The sequence below is a fragment of the Solea senegalensis genome, linkage group LG16, assembly GCF_019176455.1.
Source record: "Solea senegalensis isolate Sse05_10M linkage group LG16, IFAPA_SoseM_1, whole genome shotgun sequence".
NCBI classification, from domain to species: Eukaryota; Metazoa; Chordata; class Actinopteri; order Pleuronectiformes; family Soleidae; genus Solea; species Solea senegalensis.
The window spans coordinates 4,724,863-4,750,910 of NC_058036.1; the positions used below are offsets into that span (position 1 = coordinate 4,724,863).

At 41.5% G+C, this 26,048-nt stretch overlaps 1 protein-coding gene across 1 annotated transcript; it reads right to left on the minus strand.

Annotated features, from left to right (window-relative positions):
* Positions 1–288: 288 nt before the first annotated feature.
* On the minus strand, positions 289–26,048 carry prkcha (protein kinase C, eta, a). The gene is made up of 14 exons (XM_044047641.1): positions 25,223–26,048; positions 18,929–18,992; positions 16,856–17,009; positions 16,733–16,767; positions 16,559–16,647; positions 14,611–14,740; positions 14,388–14,521; positions 14,173–14,298; positions 13,362–13,535; positions 10,460–10,614; positions 5,390–5,528; positions 3,772–3,960; positions 880–1,026; positions 289–798 (listed from the first exon to the last, which is right to left on the minus strand). Exons 1-14 carry the CDS (start codon positions 25,568–25,570, stop codon positions 649–651), a joined length of 2,034 nt encoding a protein of 677 aa, XP_043903576.1. The 5' UTR covers positions 25,571–26,048; the 3' UTR covers positions 289–648.

The following is a 26,048-nucleotide window of genomic DNA, read 5'->3' on the forward strand; positions in this document are numbered from 1 at the left end:
CTATTTTAGTAATACTAAAGTATTTCTTTTAGTTGAGTTCAATATAGTGCCATATGTGTTGAAAAAGCCTCGGACAAGCTAGTGAGTGTTGGTGTGTGTGTCTGTTTGTATATCTCCAGAATAGGTTCACATCACTGAGAAACTATTTCATCCGCTCTCTCACTTCTTCCATGATTTTTAACTGGCAACTTCACTTTTTCTGGGAACCTCCGTCTAAAACTGGCTTCTCGTTTTTTTTCTTTCTTTCTTTCTTTCTTTGTTAAAAAAAATGAAGCACACACCGAACCGTCATGCTCCACAACTGCTTTTTCATTTGTCATCAAACTCAGCACGAGAGCAAGTTTGTAAAATAAAATTCCGATGCTGTACAACTTAGACAAACAAATTTACAACAAACCAACATGTCGAATACAAAAAAAAAAACACTTGCATGGTTGTGTCCCAGTCGAGCTGTTAAAAATAAATGTCAAAGCTGGTGATGTGCCTGTTCGTCAGCTATTAAAGGTGTGCTTAAAAGTTATTTGGGCATAGCTCCAGATCTTGTTGAGTGCACCTTCCTGTCTCCGTACATGCCGTACAGCAACTGTCTTTGGCAAATTCACAAGTCCCCGAAAAATGTGAGCGGCGGGCGCGTCGACCCGGCGTCTCTTAGCTGTCGAGCAGCTCGGGCGACGTGAAGGAGAAGTCGCAGAACTCCTCCTGGTTGATCTGAGGGATCATCGGGTCGTCGATGGGCGTGAGGGTTGGCTCTTCCTGCGTGAAGTCCGGGTCAAAGTTATTGACGTCCTGCGGCGTTTTCTGGAAGAGAAGAATCAAACCCGTTTTATTTTTTAGTATCTATTTATCTAATTAGCTGAAAGAACGTCCAAAGCCACTTACAATCCTGGGCTTGAACGGTGGCTCTATTTGCCTTCGGTCCAGTTTCTCCCAATCGATGTCGGCAAAGAAAGCGTGGCTGGTCACGGCGCCCTCGCCACCCTCAGAGGGCACGCAGCCCAGGCGGCGCGCCGGGTTTTTGGTCAAGAGCTGTCAAAACACCAAAAAAAAAAAACGGTTGAATTCACAGACACTGATTGATGACTAAATCAGTATTTACGCACAGTCGAATATTAAAAGTGAGAGCAACACAAACAAAGCAGGATCCGATTATAACATGTACCAACTAGATCAGACTGGATGTGTGTTTTGTTTTTTTAATAGGAAGTAATCCAAACTGGACTCTGGCCAGGAGACATCCAGTGAAATCCCACCCCCTAACAAACACACCCTCAACTGTTCGACACCTCCCAGAGAGAGTGAGTAAGTGGGTCAGAGTTGAAATGGATCCAACAAAGCATAACTTGATTTTCTGCTTCCCCGGTGAAGAACAGAGAACCACTCCACCTGCTTCTCTCAGTTTAGTCGATGGGAGAGGCCAACACAAAACACAAGATTAAACAGCTTTCCTTCAACTTGCCTCTGGTTAAAAAAAGACATACAAACCACCAGGAGTCTGCACACACACACACACACACACACACACACACACACACACACACACACACACACACACACACCTCAGGGCCTGTGGTGACATTCAGACTCCAGCCACGACAAATTAACAAGCCTAATAGTGACAGCAGCAACATTAAACCAAAGTCTCTCACAAGATGAATATGCCGTGCCATATGCGCTCCAAACACTATAAAAAAACCACACAGCACTCGGTCAATAAAAGCCAAGAGACAAGAGGACGAAACGACCACAAGGACGGGATGCACTCCAAAAACTGTTCAGTCCTTTTACTCACAAATCACGTAAGCCTCACACACCACTAGTGTTTGGAAGCTTCAGATTCCTGCTCGACACAGATTACCACAGCAACACAGCTCTTTTAGATGGAGGCAAAGAAACATAACAGTTTGTGGCTTAATGCAGAGTCCCTGCAGGGATTCGCCCCCGATTTTGATGACAAGACTGGAAGCCAGATAATAGGTTAAAACACGTTAAACGAAAAGTGTGGTCCCTGAAGTACAATTAATTCCACACCAGCAAGGAGCAATCAGTTCAAGCCCGAGACAAAAAAAAGAAAAAGAAAAAGGAAGAAAAAACATCTTCGACTGAATGTGACGCCATGTTTCCACAGCTGCCATCCTCCCTCAACATGTCGAGTCAGCACTTCTACAGCAACAGGCTGTTTTCCATTACACCAGCAGACGACGGGAATCAGAGAAGAATCATTCGCAATTATTTACTGCTAAATATGATGTTTCAAGCGAGGTTATAATAGTATTTGCCAGGTGCCAGTATTGTGTGTCATAAAAACCCAGCAAAAGATGCCATTTTAAAAATGTATGAGGACAAATAAACAAACTTAAAAAAAATTAAAAAACCCAATAAACCCAATAAAAGACTAGAGGTTTGATTCACTTGGATGAACCAACTCAACCCAGTTAACTACATGTTAACAACCAATGTTATCGTTCCCAAATTGTAAACAAAAACAAATGAAAAACATTTTATTATGAATGAAAATACTATTATAAAAAAATTCAATACACTTCATATGAACCCAAAAGTATTATGTATGAAATACATTTAAAAAGATGAAAACTAAGCACATTTTCGCGAAAAGTTTAGTTAGTTTTAAAACAACACTTTATGAATTGAGCAAACAAAATGACGCACAAAATCAAAATACACAAATGTTTTATTGTATTTGTTTGAAAATACACATTTTGTTTGCAATGATCGGAAGTTTGTTTGCCCTGACCCTTTTGCTTTTGCATTCTGACAAATTATTTTGTACTCAGTAGCCAATCAGCAGGCAGCTTCCTCAGCTCCGCCCATGGTCGGAATCGCAAAGAAAAAACGACCAATCATTGCAAACAAAGGTGTGAATTCAACAATAACAATAAACACCGCTGTTTGTTTTGTCCTTTCATTACCAGAATCCACCCCATTCAGACAGCGCCGTAACATAAACCACTAAAACAAGTGAATACAAGTTTATATATTTAACTAACCGACCGTCTCCATATCTGAAGAGCAAGCCACATACAGTAACACCTGAACTCCATGGGCTGGTTTACAGAAACACGGAGTACCATGCGATGGATTAACCTTCAATATAAATAGTCCTACAGTGCTCCATGCACTCTGAAATTCATCTTTACGCCGCATGTGACACCGGCGACAGCGGCACAGGATTGGTTCGGTGGCTCTTCAAGCATGCTGCAATCACAGCGAGGATAAGAATGGGGAGCAAATACTGTCGCGGAGGAAGTGGCGGGGGGGAGGTGTCATATTTATAGCCCGTGCTGCAGCTGGGCAGCCAGCCATGCCTTGATATACAATAGTTATGTAAGAGATCAGGGCCAAACAGCTGGCAGAGATCGGCAGAGCTGCCACTCACTTGGCAGTAAAAGTGTCCGTCAGACTAAAGGGCAACAAACAGCTATCACTGATCAAAGAGGTGCAAATCAGAGCGGCTTTAACCCTCTGGTGCCTTTCTACATCTCTCCTACTACAGGCTCGTGTGACACTATCATGGCTCGCACACAACGCTGGTCACAACCCGGAGAGATCAATTTCCTCTATGATTAGCTTGGTCTGAAAAAGGATTTACAAACACTTCCAGCAATTGTTAAGTGTACTGGACAAAGGGGTGAGGAGGGCAAGTGTCCGGCGAAAAGACAAAAGCTTCTGGCTTTAATCCAACCTTTATGCAATTGTATTCAGCGTTAATTCTTTTTGTTACAGACAACTAACCCCGGACACAAAAAGACTCACAGCTTTGAGTATATTCACTGCTTCTGTGCCGAGCCAGGGCGCATAGACGATCTCTTCATTGAGGATGGATTCGAAGAGGTCGTCTTCGTTTTCCGCCTCGAAGGGGGCGTGTCCCGACAGCATCTCGTACAGGAGCACGCCCAGAGCCCACCAGTCCACAGAGGGGCCATACAGCATCTCCTGCAGGATCTGTGCGGGGGCGACATGTCACAGCATTTCAGTGAAATTAAGAGAGTCTTACTGAGAACCTGCAACACCACTCCACGAGGCTCAGTGAGCAGATCGCTTTGAATGGTGATTTTCCCCTGAAGCAGCAAAGAAGCCTTTCATTACTTCACACTCAGGGAGAAATCTCTCAAACACACACACACACACACACCTCGATCCCTCATTAGGAAATCAAAACACGTCTGTCAACCTGCAGGTCTGAGAAGGGATCAGCGCTTGTAAAGGAAATGTCACAGGTTGACCGTGCAGGCCTTCCAGTTATTCAAGAGGGAGTTTGCAGTGACCACAGAGTTTGTTTTCAGGGAGGAGGTGTGACAGAAAGAGAGAAGATGGCACTGGGAAAATATGTGACAGGAAACCACATGTTTGCTGGATTTGGATTTGTACCTAAGTAATAATAACAATATATTTTCATAAACTCAGTCGCTTTAATAGGAATGAAAAAGACAATGACAAATAAGTTAAAAAACATTAAATATTGAATGCATTCTTGAAGAGACTGAGTTTTGAGGAGTGATTTGAACGAGGAGAGGTCAGAACAAGAATAGCAAGGTCACAGACGGGTTGGGGCAGTGATTTCCAGAGGGAGGCGGCTGCAATGGAGAAGACTCTTGGCGCTTTTCCACTAGCACAACTCGCCTCGACTCGGCGCGGTTATTTCGCTTTTCCACGAGCGATAATACCTGGTATACCAGCTCTGGCGAGGTTCCAAGCGAACTGAGCCGTGACTATGCGTGACGACGCCAGATTGCTGGGCCACTGATTGGTCAGAGCGTCGTCACAGGAAGAGTCATGAGCGCAACGTCCGACACGAGAATCAAAGCGAACAATGCCGAACTGTAGATCAGTTAAAAAGTCTTAAAAATCCACAAAACGTGGGTTCATCTTCAATATTTAGCAAGGAAATGTCAAGAATCTCATCATTGAACAGAGGAGTCTGGTGTATTTAGTGACAGCACTGCCGAAAGTCGGCGATTACGAGCAACGAGGCGCAGGAACTAATCTTTTTAATTAACTGATTCTAATGATTCAGTACATTGAAAACAACTGTTTTACATGTGTCGCGTATAAAAGGAAGTCACGGCAGTTTCATGCAGTCGTGCCGTGACGACTCCGCCCACGTTGAGGCGGTACTATATTGTAATGGAAAACCAAACAAACCGTGTAGAGTCGAGTCGAGGCGAGGCGGTACTACGTAGTGGAAAAACAATATAAAGTTTATGCATTGTGAAAACACAATGTTTTGTCTTTCATTTGTGAAAACCCATAATGAACTGGCTTCCTTCAATTTGTAGTCAGAAACAAAACCTTTAATGAGCGGAGACTTTATCAACATATTTATCACTTTTTTACAGATTTGGAAAACACAATTTCGAGAGCAGACACTGACCTCCGGGGCAATGTAATCTGGGGTTCCACAAAACGTCCCCGTGGCCACACCGTCAAATATGCCCTCTTTGCACATGCCGAAATCTGCCAGTTTACAGTGTCCGTCTTTGTCAAGAAGAACATTGTCCAGTTTCAGATCCCTGAAAGGAAAAGCACACAGAAAGACAAACAAATCAAAGGCTATAATCCCACTGGAGCCAAGCGGCTGCTAAAATGTCAGTTTGTCGTGGTTGTGTGTTTGCCAGAGGTAGACATTTGTGGTGAGACACAAGCAACACTCTTCTGTGGAAACGGGGAGGTTTTGTGTGGCAGCAGGAGACACGAGCAGCCAGGAAACGTGTGATGCATTCACTGACCACTCAGGCTGGAAGAAGGGAAAAAGTACTGCAACGTCAATATTCATTCCATTTCCAGGAAAGGGAAGCTATTGTTTTGTTTGTTGTTTCGCTTTTGTTCATGAGGACAAATTCAATTTAACCCAATTTAACAGTGTTCAATGAGTGAGTGCTTTTGCCTTATTCCCCAAGATAACTTTCAATATCAGTTATTTAACCTGACGTATCTTGTCTGTGATTGGACGGTCGTTCCACTGAAAACCTGAGGGGCTACCGTAATGACAAGTATATGGGTGCAAAGCTCTATTTCTCTGCTTTTAGGTGTCCATACATCCATCCATCTTCTACCGCTTTATCCTCCACATGAGGGTCTCAGCTGACGTTGGGGCGAAAGGCGGGGTACATCCTTGACACATCGCCAGTCCATAGTTTTTTGAATTTTCCAGGAGCCAAATCCTGTCAGCGACGACAGGATTGGTAACAGAAGGGCTGAGCGCACAGGTTTTTCAATGTTTGAACTCTTATTTATAAAAGCCCAGTTGGTGCTATATACATAAAACTCACTTATCAGCTAAAATGAATGATAGATTTTTGTGTGTGACAAAGTTTGTTCGACATACTAACAAAAATGAGTGAGATAAGGTGCACCCTCTTTAGTCCTGTTCAGGGTCAAAACTGAGGTTGGGAAGCACAATTTTTCAAAAATACTACCACTATAATTTGTATTACTATTCTACATACACACACAAAGCTAAATGCAAATTGGTGTATTCCTTTAAATGTAAATGTTTTTGTATAAAGTTGACTTTTACTTTTGACATCACTTATATTTATTGACTTATTGGTTTTATGTGTGTGTGCTGGACAAAGGTTAAAAGGCCACAGTTACATCATGAGGACTGAAACTCTTCTGCCCAAAAGTGTGAAGCCCTGCCCATGTTATCTTTGTATTACCTTTCCTCCCCCTGAGGCGAGTGTAAATAAACCTCTTAACACAGCAGATAACGGTCGAGCTCTTGTTTTGCATGTGCTGGACCTGTGTGTCCAGTTTTTTAATCTACCATCACACGAACGCCTGAAACACATGAACTGGATTTAAAAGGGAAAAGTATCAGTGTCAGTGGCGTCCTGTGTGTATGTGCGCTGGACAAAATATCTCCTGCTCTGCGTCCAGGTCAGCTGATGCTTTGTCATCTGACACAGAGATTAAAGCTGCCGAGTGTGAGTCCCAGATTCGAGCTGTAATCTGTGATCACGTGACCCGACTTAAGGCTAAGGTCATTTTGCACAGAGATGACACGGTGAAAGACGAGACAGAACAAAATGGTGTCGCTTTACACGACAGTAACAACGTGATAACTGTATTACAATATCACTGTAATGAGTCAGTGATGGATAGGTAATATTACGGCAACACCAACTGATTTTATAAAGCTGAAAATGTGTATGAATCTGCAATTACCATATTATAAAGTTAAAATTCACCCTATGATTAAATTCTAAGCGTAATGTGAAATATTAGATTTTTCACTTCCAGACACCTGTGACTAAATGTGTAAATGGCAAACTTTGGCATAATATTCTTTGAAATTCCTCTCATTTCTCTCCAGAAATGTCAGTGTTTTGTAGAAATGTACTTCATTAAATGTATTTATAGGTTATTATGCTATAATTTAACCATCGCAGCAAAGTGCCAAATGCTGAAACCAGGTCTTAAGCCTGAAAAAAAGGGGTTTTAAGTTGTGTGGCCCAGACAAAAAGGTCAAAATGTCCTCCCAAAGACAGAATTGTACATTTCATGAATCCCACAAAGATATAAATACAAGTACATGCACAATCCATTGTTATTACCAAGCTGTTACTATGAAAATAAGATGATTTTACTGTACCGAAAAAGTTTTACTGAACTAATTAATGTGACAACGTGACAGGATCCTGTGTGATTTCCTTCAAATTAGAAGTAGACAAATAGAGAAACTTCCAGATGGTCAAGCAACACCAGTTTGGTTGGATTAATCCAGTTTGCTCCTCTCTCTACAGTAAACCGATTGCGCAACACTGACTCATGGCGAGCTCATCGTCTCTCAGAGACTGACAGGGTCCAAGCTTGAGCTTCATGAACACAATCTCAGGAGAACTACATGCAGGAGCAGTCAGTTCACTGGTGCACATATTGTTCAGTGAATGTGTTTAACTCCTAACGATAGCAGTGACACCGTGTCACACAGTGTCCTTTATCACTATGCAAATGATCCACTGGAACTAGAGCTTCAGCGCTTTGTCTGGCCGCCTCATCGCCGCGGAAGATCGAATCGGCCTCGGACTCCTTTTTGAACCTCCCCCATTTTTCTATTTATCCTCCACATGAGGGTCACGAGGAGGCTGGAGCCAATCCCAGGTGACAGGAGGTGAAAGGCGGGGGTCCACCAGCCCTCTCACATTTCACACCGACGGTCAATTCTGAGTGTCCGTTTAACCTCACGCAGAGGTTCTGATTGTTGACGAAAACTAAAACTGAAAAAACATTTGCGTTAACTGAAATATCAATAAAAACTAACTCAAACTGAATTCTGCGTTTATAAAACTAAGTTTAAGCGGTGACCCTTGTTGCTGTGAGGCACCAGTGCGAGCCACTACTCCGCCGTGGCACCTCTTTGAACCCACCTTTCTGAGGAAATAAGGTCAATCCCATGTTGCCGGGTCAACGCTAGCACTAAAACATTGTCGGACGCCGAATGTTGTTATTCACCAAGATTGAGTTGCAACACTGTAATTTCCAAGAACGAGAAGAGGAAGTGCTGACAAAAACTTTGACGCACTACACAACCCTTTGTTTAAGGGGAATGACACTTACTTTATGGCCCCTGTACAGTTATACCACTGTATTTCTTATGACTCAGCATTTTTTTTGGTGGGTATTTTGCGTGATAGAGCAAAAACGCTGAAGAATTTCCTGGTGTGTTTGTTAACACAGTGGTGTGTGTGGGGAAACAGTGGAGCGGGAAACGCCACAAATCCACCGCAAAAAAACAAAACGCCTCATATTACCAATAAGGATTTTGCACTGGATTGTGTGACACAGAGTCGCTGTTAGGACAGAGACGTGGGTCCGAGTATCAGGTGTTAATCCAGGAGAAACCTTTCAATGATCTCACAACACGTCGCAATTTGTGGAAAAAATGCAAATATCTATTCTATATTTGTGACTGCGCTGTATGCTACACAAATTAAAACAAACTATGATGATGAATAGACTGTATCAAGGTAATCTATTCATGCATTAATGCCCGTAATCATGTTTTGAATCTTTCACATCGAGAATACTTATATTTATGTACATTCTGTGTACATACACACAGAAAACAAATATTTCTTTCTTTAAAACTCATTTTAAAAACCAAAAATGTATATTTTAAATGTTGTTCAAGTAAAAAACTATAATTTGACACCTTAAAATCAAGAAATAATAATGTATAATAACAATAATGCTTAAATTTTAGCATTAAAAATAACATTTCGGTTAAAGAGCGTCCACATACTGGTGTATTAACCATTAAAGAAAAAATGAATTTGATGATTACCAATGCTGCTAATTTATATAAACCTCAAATAACAAATTAGTTGCATTTTATCTTCTACGTATGATTGCGTTCAGGTGTGAGAATGTGAATCTGTTTTTGTTGTATTTAAGCGTACAGCGTCAATAAAAGGTTTCTATTCTATTCCGTTGTATTCTAAAAACCGCAACTCTCCCCTAATGGTTCTTAAAGATTTGTATTTACCATAAAAAGCCCATGCCGCAGTAACAGGAAACATTACAGCCATCCCATTAACGGCCTCAACGCACAACCTCGCCCGATAAGTAGTCGATGAGGCATTCGTAAAAGGCAACACAGAGAGGATTGATGCTGCCGCATAAGGAAGCAGAGCGAGGACCTGTTCATCTCACGCCGGCCTGATGTGTACGCTGCTATTTGGCGTGTTATTTCAGTTGTAGCATGCAAACTGCATGAGGCCTAACAAGAGGGTAACAAGTCATACCACGGGCTGCAGGCTGACACCGAACACAAGGGCCACTAAATATAACTCAGGATTTACAGTTAGCTCACATGATGCCAGCCCTTCCTTATCAACACATGAAGCCCGCCGCTCTGCCGCCGCCAAACTCCCTGCACAAGGTGACAACAGCATCATCATCATGAGCAAAAAAAACGTTCAAATCAGTTCATCTTCTTATGAGTCAAAGTGATATATTAGTGAGGAGTGGTGCTAGTCACAACATAGACCGTTTTTTTATTTTACTTTTGAATGTTTTTTGTACTTTCCGCTCAGGTTTGTTCATATATAGTTGGTAGAAAATGGAAAAAATATATATATATAAAAGGATATAAGACACACCGATTCACAAATGTCACCTGCAGCCAGGCTATTATTGGACGATACAGCTGTCAATCACATTGATGCCCACTCATATGTGCCGTGTCTTTTTTTCCTCCGGATGGGAGCACAATTTGGGGTTTTGAGTCTGGTGGCAGTGAATTGTGCAGGTGGATAGAAGAGGATCTATATATAATATATATTTTCTATTTCTATTATATTCTTTCTTTCTGTCTATCCATCCATACATATATATATATATATATATATATATATAGATATATATATATATATATATATATATATATACACACAATATATATGTACATAAGAAAATTAAAGTGTGTGTGTTTTCACACCTGTAGATGATGCCTTTGCTGTGCAGGAACATGAGGGCAGACGTAATCTCAGCCGTGTAGAAACGTGCTCGGGCCTCCTCAAACTTTCTGGACTTCTGGATATGAAACATCAGATCTCCTCCGTTCACAAATTCCATCACGAAGAAGAGACGGTCCTGAAATTTAAAAACAGGAGCGGATGATGGCAACGATATTGACACACGTGCATATAAATCACACCAGCCTCACACAGAAGCACCAGTGACCGCGTGTGCGTCTGCAGGGTCGATGCCTGACTGCCGGTCATTCATTTTTGACACGTCTCTTTAATGGATTCCCGTGCAACAGTTTAAAGTCAGCGAGGTAGAAAAAAACCCCTCTGATGAAATCCATTAATCTTTGGTTCTCATTACAGGCTCTGGTCGATACACACAGTATGGTGTAGAAAATTAGACCCCAGGGGGAAAACAGTGCAGGAGAATGTCATGTATAAATCTGTCCATAAAGCGCCCTGAAGTGTTTCTGCAGTGGTGGATTCTGCCAGAGCGAGATCTGTTTTTTCTTTTTCTTTTTTTAAAAGCTGAGAGTATCTGAACAGGCTCGCTGTGTGTGTGTGTGTGTGTGTGTGTGGTCCAGTCTTCAAAATATACACTTACAAGAGCTTCTTAGTGACATTTGAGGCCCAAAATTCAAATGCAAATGAATTCCATAAACCTTTACGGAATGTAAAATCTATTCCCAAATTGAGCTGATCCTAATCTGACTTTCTCCAAACCTCCATCAAGATGATGAGCTAGGCGTCTCACTATGCAAGATTAGATTTAATTCATGCTAGATTGACCCGCTGATGATAAAGTGCTGCTGCGATGAAGGAGAATTCTCTGAAGACTCTGCTTGCACGTGCAACCACAACTACAAACCCCCTCCTCCTCCTCCTCCTCCTCCTCCTCCACTCTTTCCATGCCCACTCACATTTCTGAAAACCCTATGCATATTCAAAATGTCTCCATTCTAATATTAGAATGACCACAATTTACACTTTATCAGGTGCTTTCTCAAGAAAACGGGAAGTTGAGCAAAGCTGTTCTCTGAGTGAGGGTTTGAACGACTGAGAGGACCAAATGTCACTAATTCACTTTTTCCCCTTGTACCTGTGAGTCTATTTTGATCGGAGGTAAAGTGGGTTAGAGAATGTTTCGAATGAAAGCGGCTTAGCAGAGTCTCCGGTTTGCACCAGGAAGAGTGGACTCACTTCCTCACACTCATCTCAGAGCATGTGAGAGAGAGAGAGGCCAATACTGCCACCTGCTGACCTGTTTATTCACAGCAACGTGGACATACAGTGTATCAACCGTGGAGCCATTTTCAACCCTCATGAATGAGTGTACGTGTTAAATGCACCTTAATTCGGAGGAGTTATGGAGTTAAGGCTGCATTTTCAAAGCAGCTGGGCCAGACATTTTCTGCAGCCATTAAAAAAAAGAATAAAAGAACTTGTTATACAATTGTTGTGGTCATGCCTGTCCTTTGCACAGTATTAGCCATAAGTGTTTTAAATTTAAAAATAAACAGGTTCAGGTTCAACTGACACAATATTAGCATTTGTTTCTGTTTGAAATAAGTCAAACACGCGTCATATACGACCCACGGACAAGTGCCTTTAATAGAACACAAAAGAACCGACACTGCTCATCAAACCTCATCGTGTTTGTCATTTCTGGTGGAACCACAGGTTGGGCCACTATGAAGTAGGTTACGTGGCGCCATTTGAATAGACCGACTCTAGCCCCTTACCCTAACCTTAACCATCACAACAAAGTACCTAACCCTAAAACCAGGCCTTAACCCTGAAAAAACCCTTTAAAGTTGTGTGGCACAGACAAAATATCCTCACAAACGTATTAATACAAGTAAAAAACACATGTTCCATTGTTATTACCAAGCTATTACTATGAAAATAAGATGATATTACTGTGCTGTAAAGAGTTACCGAACTAGCTATGTGACAGTTCTGTGTGATTTCCTCAAGTGAAGATGAGAAAGCGAGAAACAGAAGTTCTGAATGTAAAAAAAGACAATATAAAAGACTTATTTCTGGTGGAACCACAGATTGGGCCACTATGAAGTTATACGTAATTAGCAGCAACCCAGTGAAGACGTGGTGGTCCATACGACCTAAATATGTACACACAATACCTAAAGAAACGGAGAGTGTTTTAAAAGATAAAACGATATGGCGGCATCATCTTCACCACTTCTGGACTGGATCGTTTGTCAGCAGGTCAGAGAGACGGCGACAAAGACGGCGGATGTGCAGGTTTTCACACCTGCCTCTTGTGCGGTGTGGTGTGGTTGCTCTTGAAATCAAACGGCGCTTATTTACGCAAACACACACACATGTGCGAACATTTCTGAGACGCTTCAGAAGTGTGAGGCTGCACCACCAAACAGCTTCGTTTAGCTCACGCGAGGCAAAAGAGTTCCAACTGACGCTGATGTCAGGGTCAAACGTTTGACGATGAACAGTTAGAAACAAGTTAAAAGGTGCAAAATGACCACGATAATAAGGAAAAATGGCTTCATTTCAAACACTAACAGTCGCTGTTGTACATATTTTAAATAGAGAACCTTCAAGGAAGCTGTTATATTTCATTCTCAGGGTCTGTCCATTTAATATTTGCTAAACCTAACCCAAAACCCACAAGAGGAAAAAGCTTGTGTGGCCACCATGAAAAATATGTTAGGTCTCCAGCGCCACACCTCTACATGTGATTTCAATTTTGATTTTCTATTTATTTGGGATCCTATCCAAAATGGCACGGCATAACCTTCAGGGTCGTGTCAAAAAAATAGCAAAGACGCTTTGTAATCGTGACCTCAGACAATAATCATACCGTCAAAATCTGTAATTATCAGTACTGACCGGCGTCTGAAAGCAGCAGTACAGCTGCGTGAGGTAGGGGTGTAAGCGAGCCAGTGAGAGCACCCTCTTTTCCGTCATGGTACATTCCACGTCATCGTCCTGCAAAATGATGTCCTTTTTCAACACCTTGATGGCAAAAACTTGGTCTTTGGAGTCGAGCCTCGCCAGCAACACCTGCAGGAAAGAATTATTCACTGTCACCACCTCAGAAGAAGAAGAATATTAAGTATAAAACACCTTTTTTTTTTTTTATATAATGCTTTTTAAAGCAAGTTGCAAAGCACTTGAACATATAATTAAAAAAACAACAACAACAACGATAAGCTGCAGGGGTAAACGAACAATAAAATGGCCGACCTCCTGTTGAGTTGAGGCCGTGGTTCCAATGGACTTTTTTGTTCGTCTTGGGTTATAACATCTTCCCACCAAGTTTCGGGAAATTTGGTGGAACTTCATTTTGGCTCGGTTTGCAACTTAGGGGGGCGCTACAGAGCACTATGCCAATATCGCATTTTCACCAGACCTGACCTCCGTGCCGAGTTTTTATGCAAGTTAAACCTTTCAAAAATGATTGTAAGGCCAAATAATAATAATAATAATAATAATTATTATTATTATTATAATCTGAAGGAAAACAATAGGTTCCTGGCACAAATTCATGCCTGGAGCTGTTTTGGCCTGTGGCGTTCGCGCTCGGGCCCTAATTATAAAACAATAAAAACAAACGGTGAAGTCAATAAGAAGCAAGACACTGTATTTCTTAAAATAAAATTAAAGAAACTACTAATTATTAAATCTTGTTTATTCCCACCTTGCCAAAGCTCCCTTTGCCGAGCACTTGCAGGAAGGTGAAGTCTGAAATGCCCAGCTGAGGAGTCCGCTGCCGACTCTCTATACCCTCGCTCGGTTCAGAGGGCGCCCTCATCTGACTTTTGGTCTGTCGGTGGAAAAACAAACAAACAAACAAACAGTTAAACGTCATGATTCACTTACGAAATTCACACGTCAACAAAACCGGTGTCGTACCAGTGTGTTGCGTTTGGAGAGTCCTCCGGCCTGCAGACCCATCTCTGCGAGCTTATTGGCCAGTTCCACGCTGTTGACCCCGCAGTTTGGCGCCACGTTGCCCTTGCAGCGGATGTGTACGTTCATTTTACAGACTGACGGGGAGGGACAGACACAGACACGCGTCAGAGAGACATCGGCGACAGCGCGTGCGATTTTCAATCTGAAAGTTGTCGGGTCGTACTTTTACAGTGCAGGCCCTGTCTGACGATCCCCCACAGCAGCGAACCACAGTGGTCACAGAAAGTGGGCGACTTGTAGTTGTGGATGTTGAACTTGTGAGGGACGTTGATGCTGAAGCCTTGGGTTACGGGCTGCAGAGAGAGAGAGAGAGACAGAGAGAAAGAGAGAGAGAGACAAAAAAACCCGTTGTGAACCAAACGACAGGTTCAACCACTTCTGTGAGAAGCTACAGCACAAATAACCACAAACTGCAAATAGTATGAAAGTACTGAAAGTAGTATGTTTAGTACTCTGGCAGTAACAGGGGAGGGATGTATATATTTATTTATTAATTATTTATAATATAATATAATATAATATAATATAATATAATATAAGTTTATATTAATAAAAACCTTTATTTGTGCAGCACCTTTCATACAAGGATGGCAGCTCAAAGTGCTTCACAATACAAGGAAAATACAATTTGAAACGCAAATAAAACACAAGGTGGAATAAAAGAGGAAGAGGCTATAGAGTCCAGAGGTTAAAACCCTGTTTTAACTTTAAAATAACTTAAAAATGCTAATAAAAAGGGCTCGAGTAAAAAGATAAGTTTTAAGTCTAGTGAGCTAGATATTTCACGTTTTTATTTGGGTACATACTGTAGAACCGTGTGTCTGTGTGTGTGTGTGTGGGGGCAATGAAAAATACAGCTAAAGTTGTTGTAGTTCAGTGCCCACCACCACAGAGAAAAGAGGAACCTGTACAGTTTGCTGATCACCGCAGGTGTTTATTAGAAATGTGTGTGTGTGTGTGTGTACTTCTATGAATATCAAATATAATACCAAAACATGTGTAAACCCTTTAACACCGTTAAAAGATTCCAACGGTTTCTGAAAGCTGAAAAAATGCACTTTTTATGTATTTATTTATTGATTTAATTACACTCGCACCGATGCAGGAAACCCTGGAATCGGTGTCTTTCCACACACACACACAAAGATCGGCATCCAATTTCTAATCAAATATCAAATTATGAGGCAAATACTCGAAAGATTCCAATGGAAGTATGTTTTATGCTGGTCAAATTTCAAAATGAAAATGCAAGATCTCTTATTCCGTTTTACTTAACTTGAACAGAACTGTTAATACACTCTCTTAACACGTGCAGTCATTTGTAAATAACTGCACATTTTCTATGTTTAAAATAAGCAAAAAAAAAAAAGGCAGACATTTTGAAGCTTAGATGTTAAAGGGTAAAGTTTCGGGGTCTAGAATCAGGTTTACGACTGGTTCAAGTTAAGGGTCAGGGTTGGGCATTTAAGGTCAGGGGCCGGGGGAATGCACGATGTCGATGAGGATCCTCACCAAGAACGCTGTACAAGAATCTGTGTGTGTGTGACTGGTATTCCTTATGTTGTGGGGACCTCATAACGTCCTCAAGTCCTCATAAAGTAAAAGGTGAAGACATGTTTTAAAGTTAGCCTGAGGTCAGAGTTAGGTTAAGGTTAGGGGTGAACCTTTTTTGATATCTAGGAAATTCAAAAAACGTCCGGAAAGCAGAGAAATGGAGCTTTGTGATTTCACCAGCGCGTCACATGTCTCAGCTTTTTAATTACAATAATTCCAGTCGAATAACTGCCAGATATTGAAAGCTGAAGTTGTCTTGGGAAAAAAGGGGCAAGAAGGACTCATTTTTTTTTTACAATTCAAAATAAATCCAGGCGGCCTGAATATCACGATGGTCATAAGAGGGTTGAGGTGAGAGTAAGTCTCCAGGAAATGAATGTAAGCGGTCACAGTGTGTGTGTGTGTGTGTGGGATGGGTGGGTGTTTGTGAGGGGGGGCTGTGTAACTAGTCTGGTGTTGCACATCCTGTGTGACATGAAACGTGCAAAATGCCAGTGACACACCACACTTGAGCGACTTTGTTCGTGTGTCAATACTAGTGTGTTAACTACGGCTACCTGCTCCTTCTCCTTCACCGACTTCTTCATGCGGGGACACACGGTCACGACGTGCTGGTGGCATCGCTTATGAACCACACAGGTGCAAACTGGAAAGACAAACGCTGTCACTGTCTGATGTGTTCAGGTAACTGGATCCAAAGGTGTCAAGAGAGTCAGATGAAGTCTACTCACCCTGACACTGATAACCCTGTTTTCCAAAAACACCCCTATCAACAGAGACAGAGACACAGTTTAGAGACGCGCACAGGCACAGGCACAAGCGGTGGTGATTCCACCACGTTCCAACTCTCTCACCAGATGAACTCTTTGCAGTGGAAACAGAAGGTGGGCTGGCGAAGGAAGGTGGACATGAATTTGTGTCCGTTGACCTGGTGAATCTTCCGCCGCACCGCTCCCTGCCGCTTCCTCGTGAACTGCTTGTACGTCTTCTCTTTCACTATAGCGTCGTCTGGCAACACAAGGCGGGGGCAGAGGTTTTAACACGCAACTTACAAAAGACTGAGAAGACATCGTTTCGGGTAACATCGACTCCAAACGCTGCAGTGCATATGGCAGGACTGTAAGTGGCGCTGTGACGTTACGCCAATACACAGAGAACAAGACATTTTTCACATTACAGATTTGAATATCAGAAATACCTGTTTTTGTTGCGACTATCATCCTAAATATTTCTAATAGCAACATTACGATGGATTATGAAGACATAATTGATCATTTATAACCACTAAACAGTTAATTTTTATCAAAATGTGCTGACCAGATGAGAAGTTCACTGGCCCCCAGGTCACTTTGAGTTTGAGGCCCCTGATCTAACTGTATTTACTGCGGGCGGAGAGTCAGACACACACACAGACAAGAACGAGCTGTGGGTGTTCCTTTATTTTAAGATTCAATACCTTTTTCACCCCCGTGTGTCTCTAAAGACAGGACGTGTCAAACAATCTGCAAACACAAGACAACGAGGGACAGCTGGGAATATGACGTCATGGTATCTTATTCGCCGTCTACACGGAAACGTGAATACCGCTTCACGTTCCACTAAAACACCGTCTCCGTGTGGACGGGCCCTAATTCCTTCTACGATCTTTGCGTTTGTGGTGCATTATCTAGTGTTGTAGTTGTTTGGTGACAGGCATGATGGAAACTGATAAAAAATGTGGAACTTGATAACTTCTCCCTTTACAAACCTGCAAGGTCATCTCTCATTTATCATATTTAAATGACTTCCTGCCCTCGGCCCAAACGTCCTGTGTGCAGTCACGCTATGTCTGAAGAAACCTCGATATTCACACATGTACAGTGAGCATTCAAAGCATTTTATTGCATAGAAGTAGGCTGACCAAGGTTATAATGGGTTATAATTATTTTAGTTTTTATTTAGTTTTGACTTTTTGGTTTAACTTGTTTTTAGAGCGGGTTTGCTAGTTTTTATTAGTTTGTATTGTTTGTAAATGCTTAGTTTTAGTTTTTGTAATATAGAGTATTTGCCAGGTACAAGATGCAAAAAGGTCATAATAAGTATTGTATTGTAAAAACCCAGAAAAATGTGCATAATAGTGCTGTTATCTGACTCCAGATGTGCAATTATTCACTCCTGCGTGGCTTAGATTTGGTTCCATGTGACATTAAATGACATTATCATAAAACAGTGCATTTGTATGTAACTTTAACTGTTAAAAAAAGGTCTGAAGGGACCATTGGGCCCTTGTGAATCTTCACTTTATCAAATCTGGCCCACCTCAAAAAAAAAGTTTGGACACCCCTGACTTAGATGAACCAACTCAACCCAATTAACGACATAGCAAATGTTGTGTTTAACTTGCATAGCCTTACATTTGTTTCCTAATGCAGTTTTAAAATGGGCATCTTTTTACGACACAATTCTTATTATGACCTTTTTGAATCTTGCACAAACCCACTCTAAAAACAAACTCATTTTAAAAACAAAGAGCCAAAACGAAGTAACAACTAAAACTAATGAAAAATCCACTCCGATATTAAGTGGCCCAGTCCTTTGTGATCGGCCAGCTGCTTAAAGCCCGTGTGAGAAACGTCACACTCTTGACCCAGATGCTTCCCGATGATGTTGTGATGGTGAACGTGTCATCGCTTTGAGCAAAGCTACTGCTTTGGCACAAATGTTACCCGACAGTACAGAGACATAAACTTCAGCCTCCATGACCTTTAATTAAATGTGCACTTAAAATTTGGAAACAGAAAGAGAAAATACTAGAATAGGTGCCGGCGACTGAGTCAATTGGCATTAATGATGAGAGGTGTTATTAAAGAAGGCGTGAAGGATAAAGGCAGTGATGCATCGAGGAAACAACACAGGGCGTCGCTTTAAACGTACAATAAGAGCCTTACCGTCAGTGAAGGATCCAGTGAGTGTGATGAGGACGTAGATCTTGCCCTCTGGCTCCAAGTCCATCTACAGAGACAGAGACAACACACTATTATAACTCTGCAGATACGTATTGACAAAGCTGATATAGTCACACAAACTTAACACATCAAACAGTCAGTAAATGACTCTAAAAAGTGATCACTTGTGTTTGACACGAAGGCACGTGCAATGTCGTCAGACTTCCGAGCATCATTTTTCGCACAGAGAAGCAGATGCGTATACTGCATATTTTTTGGCAAATGTAATGTTGCAGGAATTCGGACGTAGAGTCAGACAGACGACAGAGCAGGTCAGGCCGGTTGGGCTGGTTTGCAGTGGTTACGGTGTCCTGATGCTGAGCTGCGAGCGATGAAGACTCGAGGACACAGGCGGAGCGTTATTTCACACAGACGCAGACAGGCAGCCCGGCACACACACTTCCTGCACAAACCACTAAGTGGAAACTCGGCTCACTGTTGGTGGAAATAACTGTATTTCTATACATGTCTGGAAAACATTCAGTGGCCACAAAAAGAGTGACCAACGACACTTTAAATGTCGCCACTCACTTGGCACATTGGTCGATTTCAACTATTTATTTCTAGCACACAATTAAAAGAACAACCAACACAGAGTTAAAGGCACAGCAACATAAAAGGTAAAACATAAAATCAAGTAAAATAGTGACATAATAAAATTGTAAAATGGTAAAAACCACATAGAAGTGTCCAGGGTGACTATTTTTATACTGAAGTAAAGGCCAAAAAGAAGAAGTGGGTCTTTAATGGCGCATTCATACCAGTACTTAAACGAACCCTAGTCTGTTTGCTCGGTAAGTCTGGTTTATTTCTCGGTTTCGCTTCAAGTGAACCGAATGCAGGAAGTGGACTACAATGAAGGGCATTGTGGGTAAATTGTGGGCTCAAACGTGAAGAAGAAGTAGTTCAGAGAGGTAAGAGGAAGCCAGTGGAGGGAGGAGCAACAGTGTTGGACCAGCTGGAGTTACAGTAATCCGGGCCGAGATGTTATGAAAGCATGGATCAGTGTCTTTAAGACTGAGAGGGAGATAGACCTTCACAGTAGCGATGAGCCTCCGATGAATTAAGCATTTTCACTTCATGTCAAAGACGTATCTCCCAGCTACCTGCTCATATCCTCATCTGCAGTCTAGACGGGACAGACTTGTCCAACGAAAACTTCCTCTATGCGTCTCATCACTCTGGATTATTTCATCTTAAAGTACTAAAAAAGCAGCAATGTATTTTTGCACAATTTTCTTTTGTCTCACCTATGAGAAGACAACTCGGCTGAGACACAAGGTACAGATACATGTCTTATAATATGTCTGACGTGTCCAGAGCAGGAGGTACTGGTTCAACTTCACATGGTTTTTGCATTAAAAACTCAGACGATGTTTTTCACTGAAAAAGGTTGGAACATTGACAGAATGGGGACAACTGTCCTTTTTTCATGATTCATGAGTGTCCCACAACAGTTGGTTGCCAATTCAATTTGGTGTTACAGGTATTTCAATTCATTAATGTGTAATAATTATGATTATCTTAATTCTCTGGAACTGAATTCCCTGTTTCCTGTTAAATACAGTTCGACTAAGTGGGGGTAAAAAAAGAAGTTCCTTTTTTAGTTTTGCCTACTGAGCTATTGCTGAAAGAAATAAACAAATGTGAGCCTTAGAAATGAACATGAAACAGAAAAATGAAACTCAGACACCCTGGATTGAACTTCCAGTTCTCTTCGAGTGATATGCAACTGCTGCTTAGTCACTTATCTTACAAAACTCACCTCTATTAACTATAGAAATGGACATTTGGGTTTAGTGTTTAGTGTTTAAAAAAGCAGAACATTTATTAAAGGAGGAAGCTTCTTTTTCCTTTATTTTTTAGAGCGCTGTACATGAAACCTTGTTAAGAATAACCTCCTTGAGATGGAGCATCTCGTTTTCAAGCAAAATATGCAACACATTTACAGTCAAACAGAATCTGGGGGATAGAACTTACTGTATGTTTAACTTTAGCCGCCATCCCAGGAGCCAAATTTAACCCTGTTTTGTTTTCATGACTAAGATGAGACTGCGCTAATGTCCTAAAACACTGACTAAGACATTATGCATTATTGCTGAAGATAAAAGACGAGGCTAAAATGTTTTGTGCATGAAATAAAAAAAAAGTGATAGAATCTCTATTTGCGTCAACAGATATGCTGCTGTTACGCCTTTTAAAATATTCCAAATGAGTTCAGCAGTGCAGCACTTTTATTTCCGCTAACCCTAACGCACACAAAGAATGTCTAATAATAACAAGTGTAGGTTATTATGACATTTAATCAATATTTGAGACAAAAAAAAAGTAAAATACTTTAGTTACTGTACTTAAAGGAATACTTCACAGATTAGCATTTAGCTCTGTATTACTAGAATAGGGGTAGTATTTTTGAAAAATGGTGCTTTCTAACCTCAGTCGAGAAATGTCTTTATTCTTTTTTTTGTGTTACGTGCCCACCAGTGACACTTGGTCCGAGCCTTGGTCCGAGGTTTGAGACTGCAGCGCTAATTACGTACTTTTTAGACCCACTCGTAAGGGGACGAATGTAAACAGTGTCCGCCATCTTTGCTAACAGTTACGCTAACAGGAAGTGTCACTGGTACAGTAAATGTCATATACTTTAAGACTTTTACTTAAGTAATATTATCAAACAACTTCTATCAAAGTCATTTTCTGGTTAAGATACTTGTACTTTTACTCAAATAGCACCTTTTAGGTACTTTAAACAAGGCTAATTTAAAAACAATGGGTGACAAAAATGAACACTAGCCTACTTTGACTCCAGAGAAACAACAGCCACACATACCTAAGTATTCAGACCTTTCAACTAGATTTTTTTGAACTAGTTTAAAGAGTGAAATATGTGTCAGGTGGGAGGCAACGGAAACTGAGTGTGTCTAAATGTCATGCGGTCCACGTCTCAGAGGGATGATGTCAGTCTCTGAGTAACATGTTCTACAGAAGTGGAGCTGAAATTCTCCACGTTCAGCTTGATGTGTGACATTTTGCACCGTGTGCACGGACGAAGGGGGACAAAGGAGGAACTCAGCCGTCCAGATAAGAACCAAAAGACAGAGGGAGAGTATTTAACAGTGAGCCCTTGAGCAGTCATCGGACGGTGGGAAAAGTGTGTGATAACCGACAGTGTGGGCGTGTGAAGGCTTGCGTGCCTTATGTGAAACAAGCCAGTCGAGCACTTCTGTGCAGCCGAGAACAAAAAAAAAAGAAGCTTCCACAGTTCATATCGAGCACATAACAACTTCGTCTTTAAAAAAAACTAACAAACGCCGACTGCACTCACAGGCGGCTGCTTCTAAAAATACAAAGTTCCACGTACAGAGCTCAGGGCCTTTGTGACAGTTAATGTTAATGGTTGTGAAATGCAACTGTTCTTTTTCCGTTGCTGTTGTGCGCATACTTTGTGCGCTTTTATATAACTTTATTCACTGCACGTCGCAGTGTTTGCATGACGACAACAAAGAGTCTCGAGTCTCTTGTGTAACAGATTCTAAACGCGATGGCGCACAATCTCACGTCTGTTACCGATCTACTGCGGGGAGGGAAGAACATGGACATAACAGACTGTTAGAAAATAATTTAATCGTTTAAAATTAGGATTTCCGATTAAAATCCCAGTGTGTGCAGGGGGTTCATTTGTCAGGGTGCTTGTGCAGGTTCTTAAAAGTGACGATCACAAAAATAAAACATCATAAAGTGTGTATTTGTTCATTCACTCCATGATTCATTCATTCATTCATGCCCTTATTAAAATGTACTTTTCTGCTAAAAACAACAGGTGCAATCTGAACAAGAATGTAGGCACGCAAATATAAAACTACAAACAGTCAACGTCTTGGAAAAAGACTGGAATTATTCATTTCTGAACAGAGTAGGCTGTTAATGTATAATCACCTGGAACTTTGGTTTTATTTGCTTATCGTGAGCTCTTTAATCTTCATTTTTAATCTCTAACATCAGTCTACATGTGTTGTGGCTTCTCCTGCAGAGTCCAACATGTTGCACCGTGTTGCAACAGCGGCGCCAAACAGACAATTCATCTTTTTCGACCTCTGATCACCGTAAATTCTCCCATTCAACTAAAAAGGGAGGGCGCTGAACGATTTTGAATAAATATCGATTCATTGCGATTATTTTGACTGAAAACAATAGCAATTGCGATATGATTTCGCGGCATAATTATTCAAATTCTCGACTGTGTGATATTTGTGCAGATCTGTGAAACACGGTAATGAATCTAAAATGATATTTTGACACAGATTCTGGCATTAACATGAATTGTGCCTCTTGCAATTTGAAAATTTCTATGAATTCGTCAGCCCCTAAAAATAGTTTATGTTTTTTTCTGATTTTTTTACTTAATGTCTACGAGTTACTCTTGAGTCCTTGTAGTCTACTTATTAGGGAAGGAGTCAAACTATTGTACTATAGTATAAATCTCCGTGATTGGCAGGGACTTTCTGCAGAATAAAACCCTGCGTTTAATAACAGTGTGGTGGTATGTCGTCGATACTGCCTCAGTCGGCTCCAGGCCTGGACAGGTTCAGGTTACGTTCAGCAGCACCTGCAGTGGCTTACAGTCAGACTGGGATCAAAGTAAGCGAGAGAAAGGGGGGGGGAAACCCCCGTGAGAACGGGCAGTTATTCTTTATGACTGGAAGACAGTGAGACTAAATATATGATTACGTTACACAAGTCATTTAATATGAGCTTTCATGACGTCCATTTTTTTCTTCCCCTACACCCCCGGGCTGTCGAGTCAAGATGTCACTATTTTTAGAAAGACTCTTGGTTCCCTTTTTTCTGCTTAATCAACCCAGTTTATTTCTGGAACAACAGTGGCATCGTCGCCGCATATGTGCTCATCATCATCATCATCGTACGTGGGATGTTCAGATGTGTACAGAGCTGGACGCCGCACGCCGGGGTTGTGTTTCAAGTCCTCAAAAGTAGAATGAGGTTTGACTTGTTCTAGAATACATTATCGGATGATCACTTTGGACATAATAAGTGACAAGACAAGGCCAGGAAAAGTTCCTGTCCACTTTGTTCATGTAACATGTTTGGATTTTGGGTCTTTGATAGGATAATGTGACTGGGTCAGGACAAATAAAGAGTTTCCAAGCTTTTGCTTAAGATACAAATCAATTATCAAACACCTATCTCGTGGAAATGGCTGGTCTGTTCTATTTGAAATGATATTATGTGTCACGGAAGTGACAATAGAACAGTTTGTCATCTTTAAAAAGTGGATCCAAGGCTGCTCAGTTTCCCACAGTGTCCATACACAACTGTTCTGTTTGTTTGTTTGTTTGTTTGTTCTAAATCCTGAATCCAGATGACCACAAAAGACATAACACACCCCCAGGATATCTCATCCAAATCTGCTTTGTGACTGTTTTTAAAAAAAAATATATATATATTATTATTATTATTATTATTATTATTATTATTGTTATTATCAGAATAACATCAGTGAAAGGTGGCACCGGCTGAAAACCCTGCATCTGACCCAAAGTGCACCGGAGGAGGTGCAACAGGCCCGAGCAGGAAATACCACCTCCTCGAGCGGGGGTCTGCAACCTTCTGCAGCTCTTCTGCAGTGGCTCCCTGGAGCTTTGAATAAAAAAAACCGTTTGGTTTCACTTTCTTCTTTCAAAGTGAACACCTCTTACTTAGAGATCAAGGTGATAAATAAAAGTATCCAGATATTGATTTATTTATTTCAAAGTGGGCTACTTTAAATTTCATTTATTTCCACAAATAGAAGGACTATGTCTACATAATTCTGTGTTATCAGAACTATCATTATTTTGTTATATTTTATCAGTATAAAACCTAAATGTGACATTATCTTAATTTTATGTGTCGAATGGGTTTTTGTGGCTCCAGATTAATTTTATTTGGGTGGAGAGGAGGACAAAAATGGCTCTGTTCACACTAAAAGTTGCATTATACTGTTCAAATTTCAAATTTAACGCAACATCTTGTGTTCATGTACAACTACTGTGATTTTTCTAAACAAAACTTTTTGTTTTTCTTCATCTTAGATGGTTAATACACTATTTTAACATGCAGTCAATTGAAAATAACTGGGAAAAATTAACCCCCTTTTATGGTTCAATATTTTACAAACTGGACCTTTAAAGTGTTTGGACACAACACGGTGATTCCACAGGGACACTGTCCACTCACCCATCCCTCGAACACGTCCCCGGTGCAGGTCTTGATGAGGTCCTCAAACAGGATGGTGCAGTTGGCCACGAAGTCGTCGTATCCGATCGGGGTGTCGTGGAACACCGCCAGCTCGATGTGTCTGCCGTCGGTCACGTTGAGGCAGAACTCCTCGTTGTACGTGGGCACATTGGTCTTCTGCTTGGTGTGGGTCTGGCCGATCTTGTAGTCGTCCACCTTCACCACGATGTACGGGTCCAGAGCCGGGGCCGCCTTGTTGAAGATGACGCTGTGGCGGAGCGAGAAGGTCGTGGGCTTCAGGTCCACAGCCTCGCCGATCCGCAGCTTCATGTAACCGTTAAACTTCATGTCGGCTTCCGCTCAGTCCTGCGCCAAACACACTCCGGAGAACAATGACATAAATATGAAAAAGGGAAAAAAAAATACAAACATGCGCCCCCCAACTAATTTAGCGTCAACTCTCGCTGACTTAAAGGATCCATCCTGACTTACAGCCTGTTCCTGCTGCACTCACACACTGACACTGACACTCACTGCTGCTGTCAGTCTGTTTGAAGAAGTTTCAGTAAACAGGAGGAAGCCACAACACTGACATGCAGCGCTAAACAAGTTCCGCATAACAAGATCTCACTCACACACACACACACACACACACACACGCGCGCGCGCTACAGTGTGTCACATGGCCCAGACTAGTGTAGTTCAGTCTGTTACTACAATACCCATGATGCATCACGCTGTTCACTGGAGGTGTTAATCATGTGCACCTGTCTCCTGCTGACTGCATAAACTTTGTCGCCCTCTAACGGCTGCTATAGTGTACTAC